General features: G+C 46.9%; 1 protein-coding gene across 1 annotated transcript; it reads right to left on the bottom strand.

The window, feature by feature from the left end:
• Nucleotides 1–585: 585 nt before the first annotated feature.
• LOC147629561 (cysteine-rich receptor-like protein kinase 43) lies at nt 586–23,748 on the bottom strand. Its single transcript, XM_086811932.1, has 3 exons — nt 23,350–23,748; nt 1,229–1,463; nt 586–1,138 (listed from the first exon to the last, which is right to left on the bottom strand). Exons 1-3 carry the CDS (start codon nt 23,498–23,500, stop codon nt 1,030–1,032), a joined length of 495 nt encoding a protein of 164 aa, XP_086668058.1. The 5' UTR covers nt 23,501–23,748; the 3' UTR covers nt 586–1,029.
• Between the last annotated feature and the right edge of the window lie 420 nt (nt 23,749–24,168).

The following is a 24,168-nucleotide window of genomic DNA, read 5'->3' as shown; positions in this document are numbered from 1 at the left end:
AGAGAGAGCACGTCTAACTGTTGTCCGCAGCCACCTGCAAGAGACCTTGCTGACCAGTCTGCCTCTTGCAGTCCAGCCCGTCTCTTGCAGTCGTACCTGCTCGCCTGTTTTTCCACCAAAGAGAGAAGCATGTGTCTGCTCTGCCCGCCGGACTAGCTTGTCAGCCTTTCCACGCATCCAGTTGCAGTCAACGACTACTCCAAAAAGAGAGTCCCCGCAAGTAATAGTGTAAACTCCCCATGGGTTATGAAAGGGACTTTAATACTTTAATAATTCATAATGTCACCCTTGCCCCACGTGTGAACATTCAATAAATATCCTGCACACTTGTGTCCTGCATACTGACCACCATGCCCATACGCTTGTACAAATTCATAGGGTCGTGACATACCCCCCTCTTGAAAAATCGCAAGCGTCCTCGATTCCATTCTGGTGATACAGTAAGACATCCAAAGTGGAACCATACTGATAACGAAGGCTGCCCAATACAGTAAGATATCAGCCATGTGATCCAACTAAAAATGAAAAGTACAAAATGGCAAGATCAACGTCATAATCTCTCTGAGCCATGCATATGTAGCTACGTTCATTGCAAGCCAATGGTGTAGTAATAGTCCAAGTTGTATACCACTATGAACCATACATAACCCCAATATCCAATGTGACTAGTACACGTATATCATAGAAGTCCCATAAGCAGATGTACTATCAACTGTCAGTACCTTTGGGTGAGACAAAAGCTACACCAAGCGACCTCTAGATGACATCTGAGCCTGTTTGTATCAAGGGAGCGGAGGTGCTACCCCCCTCTTGAGCATCAGGCAATGCTCCAGACCTATGCTCTACTGAACCTGAATGAGCCAAGCAAGAGTCGGCTCCAACTCAAAGGCATCAAGATAAAGTTGCAAAACCTGTGGTGAATATGCTAAGTCACCCTCCTCCATCCACTTCGCATCCATGGTGAATAGTTCTTGAACTTCACAAGATAGTGACGGGAAACTTTACCTCGTACCTTTCTTTCCTTATGTGCTAGTTTTTCCTTCCACTAACGACCTCAAGGACGACCATGCCAAAGCTATACACATCAGCTTTTACTGTAAGCTGTCCACGAAATGCATACTCCGGTGCCATGTAGCCCCTGCAAATATAGGTTTGCATAGAATCGTATAACCAGTCAAAATAAACCTACAATTGACTCAGTGATGTTAATGCATGCCAAAGAGCTTACCAAGTTCCTGCAACACGTGTAGTGACATGACTCGTATCCTCAACGAAAAGTTTAGCTAGTCCAAAGTCAGCGATTTTAGGCTGGAACTTGTTGTCAAGAAGAATATTGCTTGCTTTGATATCTCTATGAATTATTCGAGCTTGAGATTCTTCATGAAGGTAGGCGAGACCCCGAGCTACTCCGACAATGATATTGAACCGAGTTGGCCAGTCAAGAACCATGCTTTCACAAGGCTCTATAAAATCCACAAACATCAACCAAAACAAGCTTCAAGGACAAATTTTCAAAAAGGTAGATAGGTTTCAACCCCTCTTTCCTCAAGACTGAATCTCCACCCTCCACATGTTTTAATTTCCACCCTCATCCACTTGTTTTTCATCTTGGTCCTCCAGGAAATTTTTATCTCATCCACACACTTGATTTTTATCTCCATCCAACATTTATATTATACGGAGTCTTATACCTGTAGTTTATCCTTGTTAATAATCTCCACCCTTCATGTGTTGTTTATGTCCACTTACAAGTGGCAAAGATTTCAGCTATCCACTTGTGAACATCTCACACATCCAATCTTCCAGAGCTAAAAAGTCAAAATCAATGACTCAAATGGACATGCAGTAAGAGCAAAGATGGAAAAGATTGAAACACGACCTAGTGCAAGCCTAGGCTGTGCTGGTAAGAAAAGAAGACATCCACTCATGAACAGATTACAAGCCTCCATAGAGGTAAGACCCACCACCCTACATGTTTGCCAGGTCTCGGAGAAAGACCACATCCACGGGGATGGGGAAGAGAGCCAAACTTGGCGTCTACAGTGCCAGAACATCCTGCATGCGCCTCAGGAAAAAAAGCGCCTCGGCTCCAGGAGAGCTGTGCAACGCTGTTGCATAATCTCCGAATCTCCCCATCAGTGTTCCCACCAGCCTGGATGGTGTGGTGGATCTGTCCAAATAGAGCGGATGGCCTCTGCCAAGGATATGACAGGCTGCTTTGCTGCTCTGATCAGTGTGGGTCAAAAGAGTCCATGAGGCCGTTGGCACCTCAGTGGCAGTGATGGCTGTAATCCAGTAGTGTGAAACTCTCAATGCATGACCCCACACCATCCTCCTCGAAGAGCAGCACTGGCCCTGCATCCAGCCCAGGCTATTGTGCACCAACTAGGAAAACGAACCGCACCTTTGACCATTGTGAAAATGCAAAGAATACACGACCAAATCTGCTGTGCCTGCAGGCAGTCCCAAAGGCAATGTTGCTGGAACTCCTGAGGGTGCCACATCTGCCAAAAGGTGGCGGAGCCATAGACACGAGAGACATTATGAGGCTTTTTTCATTTCAAAATTTCTAAGGTTTTGTCTCGACTCTTTCACCCAATTAAAAAAAACCAAAAAGTTGCGAAAAAACATACAAAAATGCCTTTTTCCCAGGAAAAGAGACTTCTATTAAGTACGAAAAAAATATACAAGTGGGTGATTTCAAACCAAACAAGGTGGAAATCTCACCAATCCAGTACCTTGTGCTAGCAACAAGGTCCCATATGAGTGGGAGTGAAAAAGATGCCATAATCCCACTCTCTCATAAATTGGCCGTGCTTTCTCTTCACATCCTGGATTTTGGCCCTAGAGGCCATGAGTGTGTGGATGATATCACTCCAAATCTAGAAAATGCACTGTGACTCAGAAACCAAATTGCCATCAATGGACTCAGTGCATCTGGCCTTCCAAATGTTCCTGGCTGTAGTATTGGCAATAATCTCCCATGCACTGTCCAGCCTCTGTGCTAGGGGGGATGTATCCTGAATCTGGCATGTCTTGAAGATGGCACTGCTGAGCAATACCATCCATTCTCTACAGAGAAAAAGACTGGTGCATCATCCTCCCCGGACTGGGGAGGCCCATAACCTGAAGAGGTGCATCTGTCTCGCAGAGAAAAATCGAAACCACGAGTGATGAAGGCCTTCCAAGAAGGTCCCTATGATGCAATGGTTGGGTATGGCAACATCAATCTGCACAATCCTCTGACTAGTGCCCCTCAAATGATGCTTTTAAGGCTCTTCCAATCCAGCACTGTGGGGAAGAGAGTCTCCTAGCCAGCCCACTTAATATGCATTACTGCCCCAAGAGGTCTACCATAATCAATCCAAGATTAAGTCATTCCACACAATGGGTTGTCTATTAGCTGCCTCAGCTGACTACGGAGGTATGTGAACAAAGAACTCCTCATGCAATCCCAAGCCCGAAGAAGGGATCTAACCAAGCGGCACGATGGGAGCGGATGCTCTAAAACGCGGGCTGTATATCCAGTCACCTCCCCTAACCGGAGTACACCTCGTAACCTGATCCATAAGAAATTCTTTCCATGGCCTATAACAATCATCTTACAAAGCAATGCCTTACATTGCACCTCTGGGTCTAGGATGTACAACCCCCCCGCTTGCTTGGGTAGGACAATGCTTTCCCCAAGCAACTTGGCCCCTCATGTGTACTGTGCCATCTAATCCTGAGCAAAGAAAATTCCGAATGAGGCAATGTAACTGGCCAATGCATCCCCTATTAAGAACCCAACAAGAAGTGATAAATGAAGCATTGGCCAGCAACACACTTGGTTAATGACCAAGGCTCTAGATGCCAAATCAAGCTTCTTGCTACACCAATGCTGAAGTTTGCTTTTAATGCTCATGTGAGTAGGCGCAAAAGTGTTGTGTTGGGGAGATGTCAATGCCAACTTGGCAGCCAAGGTATCTAGCAGTTCATCCTCTCTCAAGTGAACCCCACATCCAAACCCCAATCTGCCTGCAGAGAATCACTGATCCAAAATCCCCCAGTCTTGTGCCAATTAATGGTGGCTCTTGCTACCAAACAAAACACCTCCTAGGCTTTCCACAAGAGGCACAAAGACATGCATGTGAGGCCTTCAAAAACATCACGGTGTCATCTGTTAGCTCCAAGTCCAATAACTCTTCCTCTGTATGTAGAGGCAAACTGAGGCCCGAGACCCCTGGGGTAGCTTGAATGAACCTCGTCATAGCCTCCACTACTATGAGGTATGGTCAAGGAGCTAGGGGGCATCCTGGCCGAACCAAGAGGCATATTTGAAAATGCTCACCATGTCCCCTGCATACTAAAACTGTGCTATGGGCCTCCCTATACAAGCATGAGACTCCTCTAATCATGTCCTGGGAAAACCCCATACGTGCCATTGTGCCTTCCAAGAAGTCCCAATGGTGAGCATTATAAGGAGCATAAGAAACGGACCATCAAGTAGTAAGAGGGAAACTTGGTATAGGGTCCAGGTGTGCTAGGAGTATTCACTTGAGGGGAGGTGTTGAAATATACAAGTGAATAGGGTGTGTGCGGGAACAAGCCCTTGGCTAGAGGCTGTAAAAGAGAATCTGTAAATGTGAGAGAACCTGTGAAAAGGTGAGAAGAATCTACTAGGAGAGAATAAAGGGTAGCATGAGAAGATTTAGGAAGTGTGGAGATATTTTGGGAGAGGTGGAGAGAATCAAGCAAAAGAGGTGGAGTGAATCAAGAAGAAATCAGTGGGATTAGATGCTTGGATGTAAACTCTATAAATTGAGGCATTGGCCTAATGAGAACTTGCTGGTTTTTGATTATCCATGCCTACATTAAGCTATTAGTTAATTACTCACTAATCATGTCTTAATTATCATCTAATCACTTTGTTAATGATGTTGATTCTAGCATTTGATCCACCATAGCTCATCACATTGCTGTAATTTTAACATCAAAGAACGAGGCAAAGATGTAATGAAATCCATTATGATACTTTCCCAATGTTCATTTGGTACTTGAAGTGGTTGTAGAAGACCAGTTGGAGCTTGTCATTGGCTTTCATTTGCTAACAAGAGAAACACGTTGTAACAAACTTTATAACATTTTGCTTCATTTGAGGCCAATAATAAGAAGCTGTCAGCAAAACCGATATGTCTTGTTAATACCAGGGTGAGCTGCATAAGGAACCTCACAATGTTCCTTCACAAACTTTATAACATTTTGCTTCATTTGAGGCCAATAATAAGAAGCTGTCAGCAAACCGATATGTCTTGTTGATACCAGGGTGAGCTGCATAAGGAACCTCACAATGTTCCTTCACCAAGATTTTACGCATACTTGTGTTATGAGGAACACAGATGCGATCCTGATAATATATATATATACCTAGATGAATCCAGGAACATGCCCAAATTCACCAAAATAAGAAGGACTAGACTGTGGAGTCGTAATCATTCGAAAAGCATTTGCAAAATCTCGATCGTCTGCATAATGATCCACAAAAGTTACTGGAATGTCGACTTGGACTGTAGAAATTGCCATTGTTGAGGCCTGAGGCATTCTGCTAAGAGCATCGGCCACCACATTAGAAAGACCAGGAACATATTCAATAGTCATATGGAAGTTTGCCAAATACTCCACCCCTGCCTTGTCGTGCATTCATAACCGGTTGTGTTAAAATATACTTCAAGGAATGATGATCTGTCTTCACAACATAATCTGCTCCTAAAAGATAATGTTTCCAAGTTCGATAAGCATGGACAATTGCCAAGAACTCCTTATCATACACTGGGTAACGTGTTTGAATTGTTGAATGCCTATGACTGTCAAAGGCGATGTCTCGGCCTTGTTGCATGAGAACTGTGCCAGTTGCAATATCAGAAGCATCCGTCATGACTTCAAAAGGAAGATTGGGATCTGCGATTGCCATTACTAGGGTTGTTGTTAAAGCAACCTTTAACTTATCAAAGGCGTGAGAAGCATCATATGCCATCGGAAAGCAGGTGCTGATTTTAAAACCTCTGTCAAAGGTGCTGCAATTTCTAAAAACTTAAAGACCTTCGTATGATAAAAATTGGCAAGACACAAGAACGATCTGACATCATGAATATCTTGCAGTGTCGGCCAATCCTGAATAACTTGTATCTTCTTAGGATCAACGGAATGCCATCAGCTGAAATGATGTGTCCAAGGTACTCCAGTGATGTCTTGAAAAATTCATTTTTCTCTAGATTGACAAAAAGCGCATTCTCGTAAAACCTGAAAAACTTGATGCAAGTGCTTTTTGTGCTCATCGATTGAAGCACTAATCGTCTGGATAAATAATCACGAACTTGTCCAAAAATGGTCAAAAAAGGCCATTCATGAGACTCATAAAAGTTGCGGGAACATTGGTTAACCCGAAAGGCATGACCAAATACTCATAATGTCCGTACTTCATGCGGAAGGCAGTCTTGTGTTCATCACCTTCATGAATCTGATGATATCCTGACTTTAGATCAATCTTGGAAAATACCTTGGCGTGAAGCAACTGATCAAAGAATTCATCAATCCGAGGAAGAGGATATTTATTCTCAATAGTGAGTTTGTTGAGGGCACGATAATCAATGCAAAGTCACATTGACTTATCTTTCTTTTTTACGAGCAAACTGGTGCACCAAAAGGACTCTTACTATTGGGACGAATATGACCTTTGTCCAAGAGGTCCATTAACTGGCATTGAATTTCTTGGGATTCTATAGAAGAGACTCGATATGGAGCATGAGTCCGTGGAATTGCCAGGAAGTAAATCAATTGAATGATCTACTAGGCGTCGAGAAGGTAAAACTAGGGGTAGTTCCGTAGGAAACAGATCTAAATGTGGGGCAAAGGAGGGTTGGGCCAAATATGCCACCTTGGAATTTTGGTCAGGCACCATCTCCTTTGTAGAATAAACCATTAAGAGTGTCGAAGAACGACCGGCCTTTTGAACCCACCGCTTTGCCTATAGTGCGGACAAGGTTGGTGTGGAGGGTTGATCGCGAGCACCTCGGAGATTTATGTCCCTACCATCTTTGACAAACTGTAAGGTGTGGCTGCGAAAACTGATGAGCGGATCATACTGATGTAGCCGTTGCTAACCCAAGATCGTATCGTATCGAGATGAAGGCATAACCTCAAATTCCATCTTATCGCAATATTGGTGAATGCAGAAGGAAAGTCAAGGAGCCATAGTGTTGCAATTAAAACCCGATCCGTTTGCCAACTCGATCTCATAAGTGTGGGGGCTGCGAATAGTGTGTATCTTCAATAGTTGCACCATCGTGGTAGCCACAAAATTTTGAGAACAGCCGCTATCAATTAGAACTGTGATGATAGGATAGTCGGAAATTGAGCCAGGCAATGTCAACACTTAAGTGGACACGGAGGCTGGAATTTTAGAGGCATCTTGTGTTTTTGCCACTGAAGTAATTACGCAAGCTTGTGCATGTTGGGATATAACCATAACATGTTTGCCTTTAGAATTATCTGAAGGCTAAACCTGAGACTTGTCTTCCGAGGTCCACATTGGAGTTCTGCCGAATACTGGAATGTTTAGGGTACTCAAACCAACGGTGGCTTCATGAACAAATGGTGCATAGGCCTGTCTTCTGTTGGCCTATAGAGGAAGACTGCTTTGGGTTGTGGGTTTGGTCGCATCCAGAGTCTCATCCACGGTCTGATCCGCGTGGTTGATAAGACTGTTGGTGCCATGGGCCGGTCTGGGGATGACCCATCTTGTTGTCGAGGCTTCTGGAATGACTGCTTGCTGAGAATTGGGTTGAGGTTAAGAACCGCCAAATGAAGATTTGGAACCCTCACGAAAAAATTTACCATTTCCGAGAGTAGAAGAGACTGGGCAACCTTGTGATGAAGATCCCCGAGGAGTGAATGTGACATCGGCTATGCGTTCGGCATAGCGAATTGCAACTGCTAGATCAACTAGATCGTATTTGTGAAGGTCCATGCGCAACGTGGGGGTAAGTCCCTCGACAAAAGCATGTAGCTTGGCTTATGGGGACAATGTTGAAATCTCCAGTACCAAGCTAGTAAAATGCGAGATATAAGAGGCCAATGAGCCGGTTTGGGTCAAATGGCATACGCATGATCGTGCTTAAAAATCCACATTGGCAGGTATGACTTGTTTACGGATGACACGCTCGAATTTCTCCCATGCTGACGGTCTTCCCATGAGACAGTCATCGTTGCCACCATAAAAATGCATTGTCTTTCAGCAAAGATGCAGCGAAGGTAATTTTTTTTGCATCTATGAGGTCCATGGAGTCAAAGTACAAGCAGAGTTTGTACAACCCTTGGTCAAGGATTTGCTTATTGCAATGACCAGAAAAGGACTCAGGGGGTTTAATGTCTAATTTCTTAGTTTTTGATGCTTGTAATAAACGATAAATAACCTTTAAGTCATCGGCTTCCACCTCTAGGAGTAAAATGTCAGCGTCTGGAACTGGTCCGTCGATTGAAGCCGTCGAACTTGCAGGTTGACTCATGTCTAGACTACATCTGCTGCATCTGCGATGTGAGAGTCTCCAAAGTCTTCTGGAATTGACTCTGCATAGCTGCTATCTAGGTCTGCATCTCTTGCTGCCATCGAGTAAGAACGGGCTCGTCTTCCAGGATCGGTTCATCTGCCATGGTAGGAGATGGGCCTTGGTTGCTCTGCTGCAACCCTTGTTGGCACTGATGTGCCCTAGTAAGAACCATCTATTGTAACACAGCTCCGATCACGATGTTACTCATATCGGTGATTACTAAAACAGCTCGTCCCACGAGGCAAGCGGTAGGCAAGGCGCTTCTGACAAAGCCACCTTGAGATTCTTGAATGCCTCCAATGCTCGTGGAGTCATTCAGATCCCCTACCTCATAGTCACAAGGGACGGGGGACGATGACGGGGGACGGGGGCGGGGACGGCCATAAGTAGGGAACAGGGAGGACGGGGGAGGGAACGGCACTCAAAAAATACTTTTTTTTTAATTTTTCTACTCTACACTTTGGAAGTACATTAAAATGAGCACAAATTTACACTAAAATGGTAAGCTTTTGAGCCATATTAATAATTAAGTAGATACAAAATGAGTCATGACTCAAGAGTCAGGACTAAGCCTTAAGGAGGCAGAATACATGGACGGACTCAAATGAGTCAATGACAAAAAAGTGCTGTGAAGACTAGAGGCTAGAGGCTAGAGCTAAGTAGTAAGGCCCATGAATCATGATCCATGAATGATCATCCACGTGAAGTGCTCGCCTCATGGCAGCTTGTGCCAAAGAAGCATCAAGCTCATCCTCAGTCTCATCCTCACTGGCATGATCATCCACGTGAAGTGCTCGCCTCATGGCAGCTTGTGCCAAAGAAGCATCAAGCTCATCCTCAGTCTCATCCTCACTGGCATGCTGCTCTTGCACCTCATCCTCTTGTTGCTCTTCTTGTTGACTCATCTCCCACTCGATGAAGGAATCTGCCTTCTTGGTCACGCTCTTGCAAAGCATTCGCAAGTTCGCGCTGACGAAGACAAGGTCATTGGCACGCTCTACCCCGAGTCGGTTCCTCTTCCTAGAGGCAATGTGGCTGTAGGTACTCCAAAGTTGCTCCAAGCAAGAGGAGCTGACAGCCTCGCTAAGTATGCGGATGGCAAGCTGCTGCAACTCCGGTCCATCCAAACCAAAGTCCTCCCACCATAGAGCAGCACCAACTTTGGAGCAGTCAACCTCTGCATCATGACAGCCATAGGAGCCATGAAATGACCTGTACATCGAAAGCTGGTCCCTGATCTTGCGCCTAACCGATGCATCAGGCACAAGATGATCCAAGATGATCCTCCATCCACCAGCGCTCACCTCCCAGTTGCTCTCCTGCTTGTTGCCTTGGAATTCTGGGTCCACCACAGAAGCTGTTGCATGCAATGGAGAGTAGTAGGAAGTCCACCTTCCTAGACACAAGGCATGGATCTCCTCGTATCTGTCTTCGTCAGGCACGAAGTCGTTCAACTTCTCTATCATGCGATCCATGGCCTCGTAGACCTTGCCTATGCATGGTTGCATAGCGTCTACAATCCTCAATAGGTGGACTATGGGCCTCACCATAGCATCTGTGGTCTTCACACACTCCCACCAAGAGGCGTCATCCACCCGTAGCCTACACTCTTGGTGGCCAGTGTTTATATGGGACTCTTGGCCAGTGTTTATATGGGACTCTTGCATGGTGACAAACTCGTCGCTAAGGAAAAGGCCCCTCAAAGCACCGCTACAATCCTTCAACCGGCCCAACATGAGAAAGTTGTAGGCAAACTGGGTGTCGGAATATTTGAGGAGAGAGAGACAGGACCTCTTGTTGAACTCATGCCGAAGTCTTTGGTGGTTGAGGACAAAGGAGACCATGGTGTTGGCCTCCTCAATGAGCGGGCTGATCCATGGTAACGCCCCGATGTCCTTGAGGAGGTTGTTTAGGCAATGAGCCATACAAAAGGACATTGTGACATGTCCATACATACCTTGAGAATAGCTCCCGCCGCCCTATTGGAAGGCTCCCCATCCGCAACAAAGCCCACTACATGCTCGGGGCCAACTATCTCCATGGTGGTAGTGTTAGAAGTTATCTCCTGTCTATATTTATACACCAGGGCCTCTGTTGTGGGTGTGCCCGCCCTGTATAGGCGTTTTATCATTTTTCCTCACTCCCCGTATTTTTTTCCTATTTTTCTTCATTTTTTCAGTGGTGTGGATGGATGCCAGATGTTGGCAGGAGCTTCTGGTGGCTGGCCGACTGTCCATTCAGCCAAGCGTGGAGTATTTACTCCTGGCCGACTGCCCAATCAGCAAGCGTGGAGTATTTACTGCTGGCCGACTTGCTTTATGCAATCGTGGAGGTGTTTACTACTGGCCGACTGCTTCATGCAGTCGTGGAGAGCCACCAGCGCTGGCCGACTGCATGCATAGGGCATATAAATAGGCCCCATGCCCCCCACCACTTATTCATTCAGTATTTTACGGGATCTTGTGTATAGAGAAGAGTTTACACACCTATTTCTCTATGTCTCTTGTGCTGTCTATTTTCTGCATTCTAATTGCTCTTGTCAACCCAAGTTTGGTTATCATTTCCGCTGCATATTCTGACATAGTATCAGAGCCCTAGGCTCGTGATAGATCTTGGGAGTTTTCTGAGCAAGAGGGGGATCGTTAGGTTGCTGATCGGTGGACTGTTGTGGACTGTTCGGGAAGAGAAGTTGCAAGAGGAAGGCGGGCTAAGCTGCTGGATAGCCATTTGCAGGTTTTAGAGTTTTTTTTCCCCACCCACCCACCCTTTTCAGTTTAATCCCCGCGATGGCAGATTTACTAGAGATGGCTAAGAAGCACGTGAAGATTCGGACTCTCCCCAATTTCCCAGTGGACCGTCAGTTGGACGGGTCCAATTACGACATCTAGAAGGTCATGATGGAGTCTGTGCTGCAGTCATATGACCTTGTTGATTTCATCATCATCGGGGTTCCACGGCCGGAAGCAGAGGAAGGGGAGTTACTGTCGATGAGGAAGGACCGAGAGGCACAGGCACACATGTGGGATCATGTCAACACCAAGGTCCGATCATTTATTTTCCTCAACTGCACACCACAAGTGATCAATCATGTAAAGCACATGACGCTGGCGAGAGGCATATGGGAGCACTTGGCTTCTCTTTATAACAGGGTATCACCCATGAAACGGATCTCCTTGGAAGTGCAGATGCGGGTTATGAACCCTGCAAAGTCATTGACGATGCGGGAACACATTAACAAGTTGCAGGCCCTTCAGCAGGAAGTCCTCCAAGCTAGGAAAGAGATATCATCTGAAGACATGGCCATCACTTTGCTGTCCCACTTGCCTACTCAGTATTCTGCTTTCTACTCCTCGTTGATTACGAGTGGCAAGCTCAGCACCATTACCTGGGAGGAGCTTGTGCCAATGGTCTTGGACCAGGAGGAACGTTTCACGAACCCTCCTCACAACGGCGGTTCGGAGGCCTTAACTGGCCAACGTTTGAAAGGCCGGAATAACAACAAGGGCAAAGGGAGAAGTCTTCTGAGAAGAAGCCTGGCTCAGAATGAGAGAAGCTGAAGGCCGAAAGATTCTGCAATGATTGTGGCAAGAAAGACCACTATTGGAGAAAGTGTCCTACGCAGACAGGAAAGAGTGCTGATTCCTCAGCCTCAGCTGCAAAGACTCCGGCATTTGTGCACTTAGAGATGATGGATTCCGACGCTTCATCACCTTCGAGTGAGGAGGCAGTTGGCTTCACCGCAAAGGATACCCGGGAATGGATTCTTGATAGTGGTGCTTCCAGGCACATGACTCCATCCCGTGACTTCTTTCTGGATCTGAAACGACAGTCAGGTCGCATCTTTATTTGGCGACAACTCCACTATTCCGATACATAGTGAGGGCTGGTGGATGGAGATTATTCTCGAACGGAAAGGGGGGCAAGCATGCGTCCCGTGTTCTTTATGTCCCTCCTTTGGGTTTTCATCTTCTGTCAGTGCATGAAGTATGCAAGACTGGCTTTCGGGTGGAATTTGAGGAGCATTCAGTTGCTCTACGGGACCATAAGACTGGCCAGGTTGTTTGGGAAGGCGGTGTGGAGAATGGTATCTACAAGCTCTCTGCACTCTCCTCGTTGACAGGTTCTCAGGTCGGAGATTTGTGGCACTTTTGTTTTGGCCACTTAAATGTGGATGCATTGAGGCGAGCTTTTCGAGCAGACCAAATGGTGGTTGGCTTGCCAGATGTTGGTAGTAGGCAAGGGCACTGCAGTTCTTGCATATGTGGTAAGCAGCACAGGGAATCCTTTCCGAAGCAGGCTTCTAGGCGGGCTTTGAAACCATTGGAGTTGATTCACACTGACTTGTGTGGACCTCAGCAAACACCATCTTTGGGAGGATCTCTCTACTTTATGCTGCTTGTTGATGATTGTACTAGATTCACGTGGGTCTACTTTCTTTCCCAGAAGGACCAAGCTTTTGCACGGTTCAAGGATTGGCACGTGATGGTGGAGAAAGAGTCTCGATTTCAAGTCAAGACTCTCAGTGCTGATAAAGGAGGCGAATTCTCCTCGACTGTATTTCTCAGATTTTGTGTAGATCATGGCATACAGGATCGCCTTCGGAGAATGGAGTTGTCGAACGCAAGAACAGGACTTTGGTGGAGATGGCGAGGACCATGCTGGAGCATCGTGATCTTCCTCGTCCACTTTGGGGAGAGGCTGTGGCAACGGCTGTCCATACCCTCAACCGATCTCCGACGACTTCAGTACCCCATATGACTCCATTTGAGGCATACTTTGGTAGGAAACCTGATGTCTCGCACTTCCATGTCTTTGGGAGTGACATGTATGTACATATTCCGAAGAAGCAGAGGGGGAAGCTTGACTCCAAGTCTCGCAAGCTTGTATTTGTGGGGTATAATTCTCTTTCCAAGGGATATTGTATGATCCAGACAAGAACGAGATTGTTGTCAGTCGCGATGTGGTTTTTGACGAGCATGTTCCATCGAGGAGCCGCCACTTCTTGGAGATCCAGAGGAGTTTGATGATGATTCCCAGACCATCATTCTGGTTGATCAACCTCAGTCAGTACAAGAGGTTGAGCCCGCAGCTAGAGTAGAGCCCCCGCGACCACAGGAGGCTCCACGATCTGTTCAAGTACCTAGGTGGTTGTTAGACACCCTTCGGGAGTCAGGTGTCACGGAGTTACCCTCCGAGTGGACCACAGAGGACGGCCCTCGAAGATCACACAGAGTCTGAGATAAAAGCAATACAGCGGAGCATCTTCAGGTGAACTATGCTTTGATGTCTCGTATTATGTGGGACAAAGAGCCCACTTCCGTAAAGGAAGCCCTTTCACAGGATACTTGGAGGAAAGCCATGCAGGTGGAACTTGATGCCATCAAGAAGAACAACACTTGGGAGTTGGTACCGAGACCGTCGAAGCGGTCAGTCATTGGTGTCAAATGGGTCTTTAAGACCAAATATGCGTCTAATGGGTCGGTGGACAAACACAAAGCCAGACTTGTGGCTAAAGGTTATGCTAAGCCGGCCAGGCATCGACTACGAGGATACCTTTGCACCGACATCACGGATGTCCACGATTCGGACTGTTCTTGCCCTTGCCCGTGTATCAAATGGATGTAAAATCTGCGTTCCTTAATGGTGACCTGCAGGAGGAGGTGTATGTTGAGCAGCCTCCACACTTTATTGTTCCAAGATCTGAAGGGATGGTTTACAGGTTACGTAAGGCCTTGTATGGTCGTAAAGTAGGCTCCCAGGGCTTGGAATCAGAAGATTGATTCCTTCTTTGTTCAGATTGGATTTCAAAGATCGGTTGCAGATCCAAACCTGTCTCTTTCGGGAATGCGGCATGGTCACGATTATCATCCTTTATGTGGATGATCTCATTCTCACTGGCGGTCATGTGGAGCACATTGGAGTGACGAAGGCTGCCCTGTCAAAGGAGTTTGAGATGACCAACTTAGGATTACTCCACTTCTTTTTGGGATTGGAGATCTGGAAGACCCAGTGGGGGTTTTTCGTCTCTCAGCAGCGGTATGTTCATGAGTTGCTTGAGGCCTTTGGGATGGAGAACTGCAAGCCTGTTACTTCGCCGATGGACCCGAACACAAAGTTAACCATTACTGATCCTTATGAGCCAGTTGATGCCTTGGGTTGGTTCATTGATCTGGTGCTGAACACCAGATTGGACTTGAGCTTCTCCGTGTGGGGCTGTTGAGCTCTTTTATGCAAATGCCATTAAAGTCTCATTGGGACGCAGGATTTCGGATCTTGCGGTATCTGCAGAGTACGAAGGATCTAGGACTCTTTTACACAAGAGGGGATGGAGTCAGGGCTCCAAGGTTGGAGTGACTCAGATTGGGGAGGAGATCCAAACACGAGGAGATCTACTTCAAGATACAGTTTTACCCTCGGCTCAGGAGCAGTTTCTTGGAGCAGCAAGAGGCAGCCAACTATTGCCCTCTCTTTGACAGAGGCAGAGTACCGAGCTGCTTGTGGTGCTGTTTGTGAGGTTGTGTGGCTGCGAAGGCTGCTAGGCGAGATTGGGTTTCCACAGAAGGAACCCACAGTCATACAGTGCGATAACCAGAGTTGTATAGCTATTGCTCGGAACCCGGGCTTCCATGCCCGGACCAAGCACATAGAGATACAGTATCACTTTGTACGTGAGAAGATCTTGGCTGGTGGCATCTTGCTACTTTATTGTTCGACGGAGGACAATGCGGCGGACCTCTTCACGAAGTCTCTACCTCAGGCTATGCTCAGGCGGCACTCCAGCTCCCTTGGGTTGATTTCATAGCCAGGAGCTAAGAAGGGGTGTTATAAGTCATCTCTTGTCTATATTTATACACCAGGGCCTCTGTTGTGGGTGTGCCTGCCCTGTATAGGTGTTTTATCATTTTTCCTCACTCCCCGTATTTTTTTCCTATTTTTCTCCATTTTTTCGGTGGTGTGGATGGATGCCAGATGTTGGCAGGAGCTTCTGGTGGCTGGCCAACTGTCCATTCAGCAGTCGTGTGGCTGGCCGACTGCCCAATCAGCAAGCGTGGAGTATTTACAGCTGGCCGACTTGCTTTATGCAGTCGTGGAGGTGTTTACTGCTAGCCGACTGCTTCATGCAGTCGTGGAGAGCCACCAGCGCTGGCCGACTCCATGCATGGGGCATATAAATAGGCCCCATGTCCCCCACCACTTATTCATTCAGTATTTTGTGAAATCTTGTGTATAGAGAAGAGTTTACACACCTATTTCTCTGTGTCTCTTGTGCTATCTATTTTCTGCATTCTACTTGCTCTTGTCAACCCAAGTTTGGTTATCATTTCCGCTGCATATTCTGACATGGTAGCCCACTCTGCCGCAAGCACATCCGCGCTCTTCCCAGTACCGGATGCATCATGAGATGAGATGAAGTACATCTCTCTGCTAGAATATGCAACCACGCCGTGAATACTCCTCTTGCGGGTGTCACTCCATCCATCCACAATGAGGGAGACTCCGTTCCTCTCCCATTGCCGCTTTGTGTTGTCGGCCCCGCTTGCTCTACAATGCGCTTCTCCTTCTCGAGCAATGTAGTGCACAAGCTCTCGGATGAGGGGGGCGTATAGGTTGAGCCATACTCCCCAATCTTCTTAACCATGACCTTGAAGTATTCCGACCTATTCAAGAAAGTAATTTACTAATGAGAAGGGAACTAGGATGTTGAAAACATTAATGATGAATTGGCAATGATCGATTGCACTTACCTAGCCGCTTGTTGAAAGGCAATGTGGTCGTGGAAGAAGAAGCGGGCCACCGCCATATCCACCTCCTCCTTCAACTTGGGGTTCCAATTCTCCCCAAGTGTAGATTGTCATCATGGGCCACGTAATGGTTGAGAGGCCGTGGAGATGGAGGGTGCCGACGTTGTGGATGGAGTAACATTCCGACTTGATGGTGAAGGTGATGGTGTGATGATCCCGATCCACCACATGACTCCGTTGTAGAGGCTTGAGTTTCTCTCCCCATCGTCACGGGATCTACGGCCACTCATGGTGTCCTTGTCGCTTCGACCGCCTCGTAGAGACGCTAAGCTTGTCAAGAAGTTCCCGTCTCTTCTCGGGCGTGACATTCGTGCAAAACCTCACCTCATGCCCACTCTCATGCAAGAGGTGGGCTCGCACTTTGTCGGCGCCACCCGTTCGCCGGTACGGGCAAAGCTTGCATACCCATGGCTGAGAACCGCCTCCGTGAGCGGATGGGGTGTAGTTAACCTCCTCCCACCATGTCCATCCCGTTGTCCTTCTACGGGAAGCCCCGACACGTGAGGAGGATGCCATGGTTGAAGATGGCTCAACTCTGAGCCTTGAGGAATGAGAGAGAGAGAGAGAGAGGCCTAGAGCCTAGAGGCTTGGAAGTTGGAAGACTCAAGACTCAAGAGGCTTGAGGGAGAAAGAAAGAAAGAAAGAAAGATTTTATTAACGTCTTCCAAAAGACCGAACTCGGCCTATGAGACAAATCGGTGTACCTGTATGGGGTATCCTCTGTCATCCCAACAAAATGAAAAAGTACTGAACTAAAAAAAAAGCTGAATCTAGGTGTGCAATAAGTACAATGAGCGGGGCGGGGGGGGATGGAGCTCTACTACTAGGAGAATGCAAAGCTATATGCATGGAGTATACAATCATGATATGCAACCTAGCTAGCTCCATCCTGTACCATAGTGGGGGTATAAAATGGCATACATCAATGAAGGGGGTGTCCACAGCTCCCTGAAGAGCATGCCTGGGTGTGCTCGCGAGCTAGTCGCTCCGCACCCTCTCTGTGAAACTGAGCTCTGATCTCTGTCATCTCTCTCTGATATAGGCGTGGTGTCCGAAAGCCAGGTGTCCTCTGTCTCCTGCGGGCTCTGAGTGTCTCTGCTCTCTGGAGAGTAATGCCGTGTAGGGACTGGGAGTGGGATGGATCTCTAAAAAAATGTAGTAATCTGTGTCTGTCGTCCCCCCTCTGGAGCTGTCTGAGCCTGTAATGATGTCTCTCTGTGGCGCTGTATGTCTAGACTGAATCTCCCCAGTATGCGCTGGTCTACTACCTCAAAGATTTGGTGTAGGGAATGTGGCTCTCTGAATAAAATGGGATATCTCTCTCTGATGGCTGTATATGCTCTGCATCTGCATACATAATGAGAGGAGAGAGAGAGAGAGAGAGAGAGAGAGAGAGAGAGAGAGAGTCTAGATAGTAGGGCGGTGGCCCGCGGGCCTTGTGTGAGAGGCTTGGAACTTGGAAGTTGGAAGTTGGAAGCTAGAAGAAGCTTGAAAGCTTGAAAGTTGTGTGTGCTTGTAGCCTTGTAGAGGCTTGTTCTTATATAGATAGGCAAGAGAGAGGCAATCCTCAAGGGCAAGAGAGAGAGAGAGAGGGCCAAGCCTCAAAGGCTCAAGGGCCAAGGCCCAAGGCCAAGGCCCAAGCCATAAACGGCCAAGCGGTGACTACAACGGCTAGAAACGGCGACTGCAACAGCTAGAAACGACGAGTGCAATGACAGAAAAACACGCAACAGCTCCTTGCCGTCCCCCCCCGGTGTCCCTGTTCCTGGGGCGTCCCCGTCCTCGTCCCCTGTGAGTGACGCTTCTTAGGGGATGTCCGTCCGTCCCCGTCCCGTTTCGGCATCCTCCGTTCCAAGCACTCGTCTCTTCTGTCCCCTGTGACTATGCCCTACCTTCTAGCCTTGACACCCTTTAGCAGATCGATGAGATCCACTGAGAGGTCAAAGAATCTGTCTATGTGAGTGGATTATGCCTAGCATATACCCACAAAGGATCAGATGTCGTATGCGGTCTGTGGTATCTCCCAATTGACAATCTCGGCCACGGCCAGATCAAGTCCCTCAGCATTGATTATGTATCCAAGGTGTGTGAAAATATGCCAAGAATGGCATTTAACCAACTCAAAAAGGGTATTTTTTAGATATTTTATGTCTTGTGGTGCTGGCCGACAACCTTATCTGGGCCGACTAGAGCCCAACATATATATATATATATATAGAGCACAGTATTATTGACCACTTGCGTACACAGTTCTGAGCGCACCATTCAGCTCACTTTGTCACTAGATGTTGATTCTCCTTACTTAGATCAAGACCACATGATAAATGGGACTTCTTACTCATTGGAGAACCCCGTTCGAGGTCTTACATTGGGAGTCGACCAGCCTGTCTACACCTACTAGCCCTCTACACCTTTGACATCACGACCTTTCTCTCGGAACTTCGCTTCTAGAGGGGGATAAATGCCTTCTGCCAGTGTGCTAGTGTGGGACCCTGGTATCCTTTGCCTTCAACTCATCTTCATTCATGGTCCCTTTTTGGCTTGAGAGGGGATGTGTGAACCCAAAAAAGATACTTTTTAGATATTTTATGCCGTGCTGATGGCTGACAGCCTTATCTAGGCCGACCAACAGCCCAACATATATATATAGAGCACACTATTATTGACCACTTGCGTACACAGTTCTGAGCGCACCATTCAGCTCTTGCACACACCAGATTGAGAGCAGTTTCAGGGCGCACCTTAGCAGAGTCATCAGCGCACATCACCTTCCATTCTGAGCGCCACATCTCCTGCAAATTACTTGGCAGTGCCCAGTTCTCTGCTGTGTGTACCTGCACCTTGTTAATCGCCTACAGCTCTGATCCCTATACATGAAGCACACCTCAGGAAGGATAGTAGCCCATTCTCTGCTCATTCGAAATCGACTTGGGGCAACAGCCCTCTCTACTCATCCATCACCTAACGACATCGGGACAGCAGCCCTCTCTACTCTTGTAACGGCAGCACACCATCTGCCCGGGACAACAGCCCTCTCTGCTCTATAAATCTATGTTTCTCTTGCAGTCCACTCATCTGCAAATTTGCGTTTGTTTGCATCACCTCACCTTCGGAGAGCCATTGCCTCACATTGACACGTGCCTTCGACACCTAGATCGAGCTACCTGCTTCGACTCCATCTTCGCATCTAGATTACCACACCGGAGCCTCACACTGAGGCCTCTTGTACTAGATTACATTCATCATTTTACATACACTCATTCATTCATTTCATGTTGTGTTGATTTGCTATGATCTCTCGCACATTTGGTCCTTTCATCCTTTTGCCCTCACACAAGGTAGTGAACCTCGAACAAATAGAATTCTGACTTCCTCTCATTGATGTAGAGCTCGTTGCTTTCCAGCAACTTTAAGACTTTCTTCACATCAATGTCGTGCTACTCAACCGTAGCTGAAAATACCAGTATGTCGTCCAAAAATATGAACACACACAGTCCAATTAAGTCCTTGAAAACCCACATCACATGTGGTTGAATGTGTGGCTGGGGCATTCCTCAAGCCAAAAGGCATGACCACAAATTCATAGTGAGCCCATTCTGTATGAAAGGCTATCTTGGGAATGTCCCTCTCAACAATCCTCACCTCGTGATAGGTACCCACTCTTCAAATCGAGGTTCGAGAACTCCTTGGTCTCATTCAGCCTCTCGAGAATGTAATCTATTCGAGACATCCGGAACCTACTCTTAATAGTCAGCTTATTGAGTGCATGCGACACACAATCGGGAAGACCCATATTTCTTCCTGACGAACAGGATTGGGGTTGCAAATGGCAACACACTAGGGCGTATGAAGCCAGGTTGCAACAGTTCTTGGAGTTGGCAGTCCAACTTCGGTGCCATTGCCTTGGACAAACGGTATGGAAACTTGCTCGAGGGATCTGAGCCTAGAAGGAGGTCTATCTTGTGGTCCTTCGATCTAGACGAGCGAATCTAGGAAGGGAGATTGTCCTGAAGGAAAATCTTCTAGAACTTTTCATGGAGAACTAGTACTTCTCTGAAGCCCGGGCCACCATTTGGGCAGTCTGGATATAAATCATCGCACATTGTGCGCCTTTCCTGATTTCTCGTTTAGTTTGCAAATCACTTATGAGAGGAAAGTCTAGGATTCCTAGCTCACATTTAATGGTCACTAGGGCTTTGGACACATTCCAGCTAATCCGAAAAGTGTGCCTACCCCAATCAATATCTAGCTGAAACTTGTGCAACCATTGAATTCCCAAATTATGTCTACTCCTACAAGAGGGGCAACCATAAAATCTCGCACAAACTCAATGCCGTGAATCACCAATTTAGCACCTTGAGCTTCAAACTTGATGCTTGTTGTCATTCCTGTGCTAAATCCCTCAACCTTTTTGTCCACCGAAGTCAGGACAAAACAGGCTCGCCGAGCGGCCTGTTCTGTGACCACATCCTCCATGTTGCCGTTATCAAAAAAGATGACTCTAGCCACCTATGTAGTCAAAGGTCTTGAGCAATTCGTTGCGCTCATACTCCTGGTCATAGGTGCCTTTCTGCTTATCTTCGAGCTCCCAATTAACGATTGCACCAACCGAAGAACTAGGGATAGTCGATGGAGTCTGTGTGGGAGCTAGGCTCACCACGGAAGCCGTGGAGGCTAAGGTGGTCATCTGTGGAGTGGTAGTCTTCTTTGGATAATCCTTATAAGTGCGTCCTTTTGTGTGACAAAAGAAACACCTACCCTCCTCGCTGTACTGAGCTGTCTCCTCAGCACTTAGTTTCCCACCGGTCTTGCCTGCCTGAGCTTTTTGGTGTGGAGTAAGCTTGGGCGCATTGGTCAAGTTCTTGGATCCAAAGGCTCCCGTGCTCTGTCCCGAGAAAGACCCCATCTGGTTCTGGCCTTTCTCCCCCCGAGGTGGGTGTCTTGGGAGTGGAAGGCTAGAAAGTCTTGGGCTTTCTGCCGTTGTACTTCATTTCAACACTCTACGCAAGCGAGAGTGCATCTTCGAAGGTGGCTAGCCTAAACATACGCACTTCCCACTAGATTTGCATGTCAAGGCCATAAAGAAACTGCCCTTTTCTTACCCTGATTAGATATGCCCAATTGCAAACATAAGTTTGAAATCTTATTGGCAAACTGTGGGACTGGTTGCACCCCCCTAAACTCGTCTTCTAGTCGCTTAAGGTAATGGGCATTAGAAACCCCCACTTAAGATCAAGGACAAACTCGTCCCAAACATAAGCCGCCATACCTAATCTGGTGTGGGCATGAGCCCACTAGGTCCACCAAGAAATGGCCTCACCTTCTAAATACAAATTGGCCAAGATCACTCTCTCAGTATCATTCTTTCTAATTGCAACAAAATAAGCTTTAAATTAATGCAACCAAGAATAAAGGGTTGTGGGATCGAAAAACTGGTCTCCCATCTGTCCTTCTCTAGTTTGATGAGGAACTAAGTTGGATGAGATAGAGATAGCACTGCTTCATGTGCAGCACAATGCACACCTGACCTTGGATGTGTAGAATGAAACCCTAGTGGACTCGTCCCAGACTGGGCTCACATGGGACCAGTTTCCACTCCAAATCCTACACCTTTTTGCTCAAATATGTCCACGTGGAATCCAAGTGCAGGATGCACATGACAAGTGAGTACTTTTTTGTTGTTTTATGAACACACTATGATCTACACACAATGTTGGTATGTATGTAGATCGAGAGGGTGTTGAAAATGTGATCAAGATACATGTGTTTTATGGTCACATATAAATCTTTGTGGTAGATTACATCAAATTATAGGCTAAGGTCTAAGGTTCACATAAATATGGTTACTATGTGGTACCATGGTCAAGTAGGTCAACCCAAGCATTCATGGAACCCCTATTTGGTGGAGGGAACATGGAGTGGGCAAGGCAACTTCCTTGTAAACATCCTTGCCCTTGTGTTGTTGGTGTTGTGTCCCTTGAAGCTAGCGCCATTGCCTAATGGGAGTAAAGTTCTACAGTAGGCAACAAGCTCGTGTCACTGCCGATTGCTCCACCTGTGTGTGGGCCAACAATATTGTCTGCTCCATCAAAGTGCAGATCAAAGCTGCCAACTGATCCCCGGAAGCCATGATGGAACCGAAAAACTTGGAAATCAGCAGGATACCCAAAACTAACTCTTCCCATACCCTGATTATGCTCTCCTCATTCTATGGGCTCCTCCCTTATTAGGCACACAACACATGCAAGATGCTGGAACAAAAATTGCAGATATCATAGGCTCTGATAGCAACTGCAGAGTGCGTACGAAGTGTGAACAGAGATTCTCAATGCAGCAGAAGTCTAACAAGCACACAATCATACACAAATATTCCTACGCTAAACTTGTATTATATGCAATTTAAGTATCAACACTCTGATCTCAGCCCTAGTTGCACAAGATCCTGCTGGACAAATGCAAAGACTGGCTGCAGGTCCTTCTCTCTGCCCTTCTAACAGCCTGTGGACAGCAGCATGCAAGTGAAACTCACCATCTAAACGTGCAGCAAATTCCCTGCCAGCTGATGTGAAAAAAGCAAGTAGCATTCCAACATGGAATGTCGCCTCCCAAAGCCCATGACAGCACATAATGGTGTTGGGGACCCATTCTACAGTTGGGCTCCTGTCGCCGCAGTTCACCCAACTAGCAGAATGGGTGCCCTTCCACGGTCCACCCATTCTGTCCTCCAGTTAGCTTATTGAGAGCTCGTGTATCGTTCTATTGCAGTTTTAAATGTGAAGGACTGAGGAACTACTTAGAGCATTTAATATTGTAAGATTAAGCTTAGGTGTACTTGTTTGAATGGAGATAAACGGAGGAGGATCAGTAGAAAGGTGGAGGAGGTTCCAGCGACCCGCTCAAAGGCCGATAAAGCACATCGAATTCTCAACCAACAAAGAAATAATGTATGGTAAGCAGCTTACGATCGACCGGGTCCGTGATGGCTTCAGAGTGTGTTGGTCGAAAGCTACTGCATGCGATGAGCACCGATATAAGAAGAAGAGCCGCAGAAGATGATGATGATGATGATGATGATGGCGGCATGGTGAGATGGCTTCCCATGTCGGGAAGCATGGAAGCCCGTGCTAATAGCTCATTCTGAGCGGAGACTGCGGAGTCCCTTCAAAGAATTGATGATGATGACAACGACGATGACGAGCCCATATCGGAAAGCATGCAATTCAATGCTAGTGGTAGAGTCCCGAGCGAGAGCGAGAGAGAGAGAGAGAGAGAGAGAGAGAGAGACTACAGGAGACTCCACCGGCGAAGAAGCCAGTGCTAGTAGCCGAGTCCCTTGAACCTTCAAAGAAGAGATAAGAGAGAGAGAGAGAGAGTTCTGAGTCCTGACTTGGTAGCAGAGAAGAGATCAAAGACGTGGGCGGCTGGGCAAAAGTGGGTGAATGATGAGTCATGCTTGTCGTTTGTGCCTGGCGGTCCATTGAACATTCTTTCACGAACCACTCTCATGAAGTCGCCTTATCCTGTTTTTTTTTAATGATTCTTTTTTTCAGCAAAAGGGACTTCTATTAAGTATGAAAAAATGTACAAGAGGGAGATCTCAAACCAAACAAGGTGGAAATCTCAACCAATCTGGTACGTTGTGCTGAACAAGGAACCATCTAAGTGGGGTGAAAAAGATGCCATAATCCCCTCTCTCATAAATTGGCCACACTTTCTCCTCCGAAGCCTTTAAACATGGCTGGTGGATTCTGGTCCAAGTGGCTATGAGAGTGTGAATGATA

Source organism: Cibotium barometz, chromosome 17, assembly GCF_041138505.1.
Source record: "Cibotium barometz isolate CiBa-2024 chromosome 17, ASM4113850v1, whole genome shotgun sequence".
Classification (NCBI taxonomy): domain Eukaryota; kingdom Viridiplantae; phylum Streptophyta; class Polypodiopsida; order Cyatheales; family Cibotiaceae; genus Cibotium; species Cibotium barometz.
Note: the sequence above shows the minus strand (reverse complement) of the source record. Positions and strands in the feature narration are given on the sequence as shown.

Bases quoted from the DNA above. Each gene is read 5' to 3' on its own strand.
- LOC147629561 (XM_086811932.1), bottom strand. From the start codon at position 23,500: ATGCTTCCCGACATGGGAAGCCATCTCACCATGCCGCCATCATCATCA. The intron at 1,464-23,349 runs GTAAGCTGCTTA...TGGATTTTATAG, and splicing joins CATCACGGACCCGGTCGATC to AGCCTTGTGAAAGCATGGTT. The intron at 1,139-1,228 runs GTAAGCTCTTTG...CTATATTTGCAG, and splicing joins ACACGTGTTGCAGGAACTTG to GGGCTACATGGCACCGGAGT.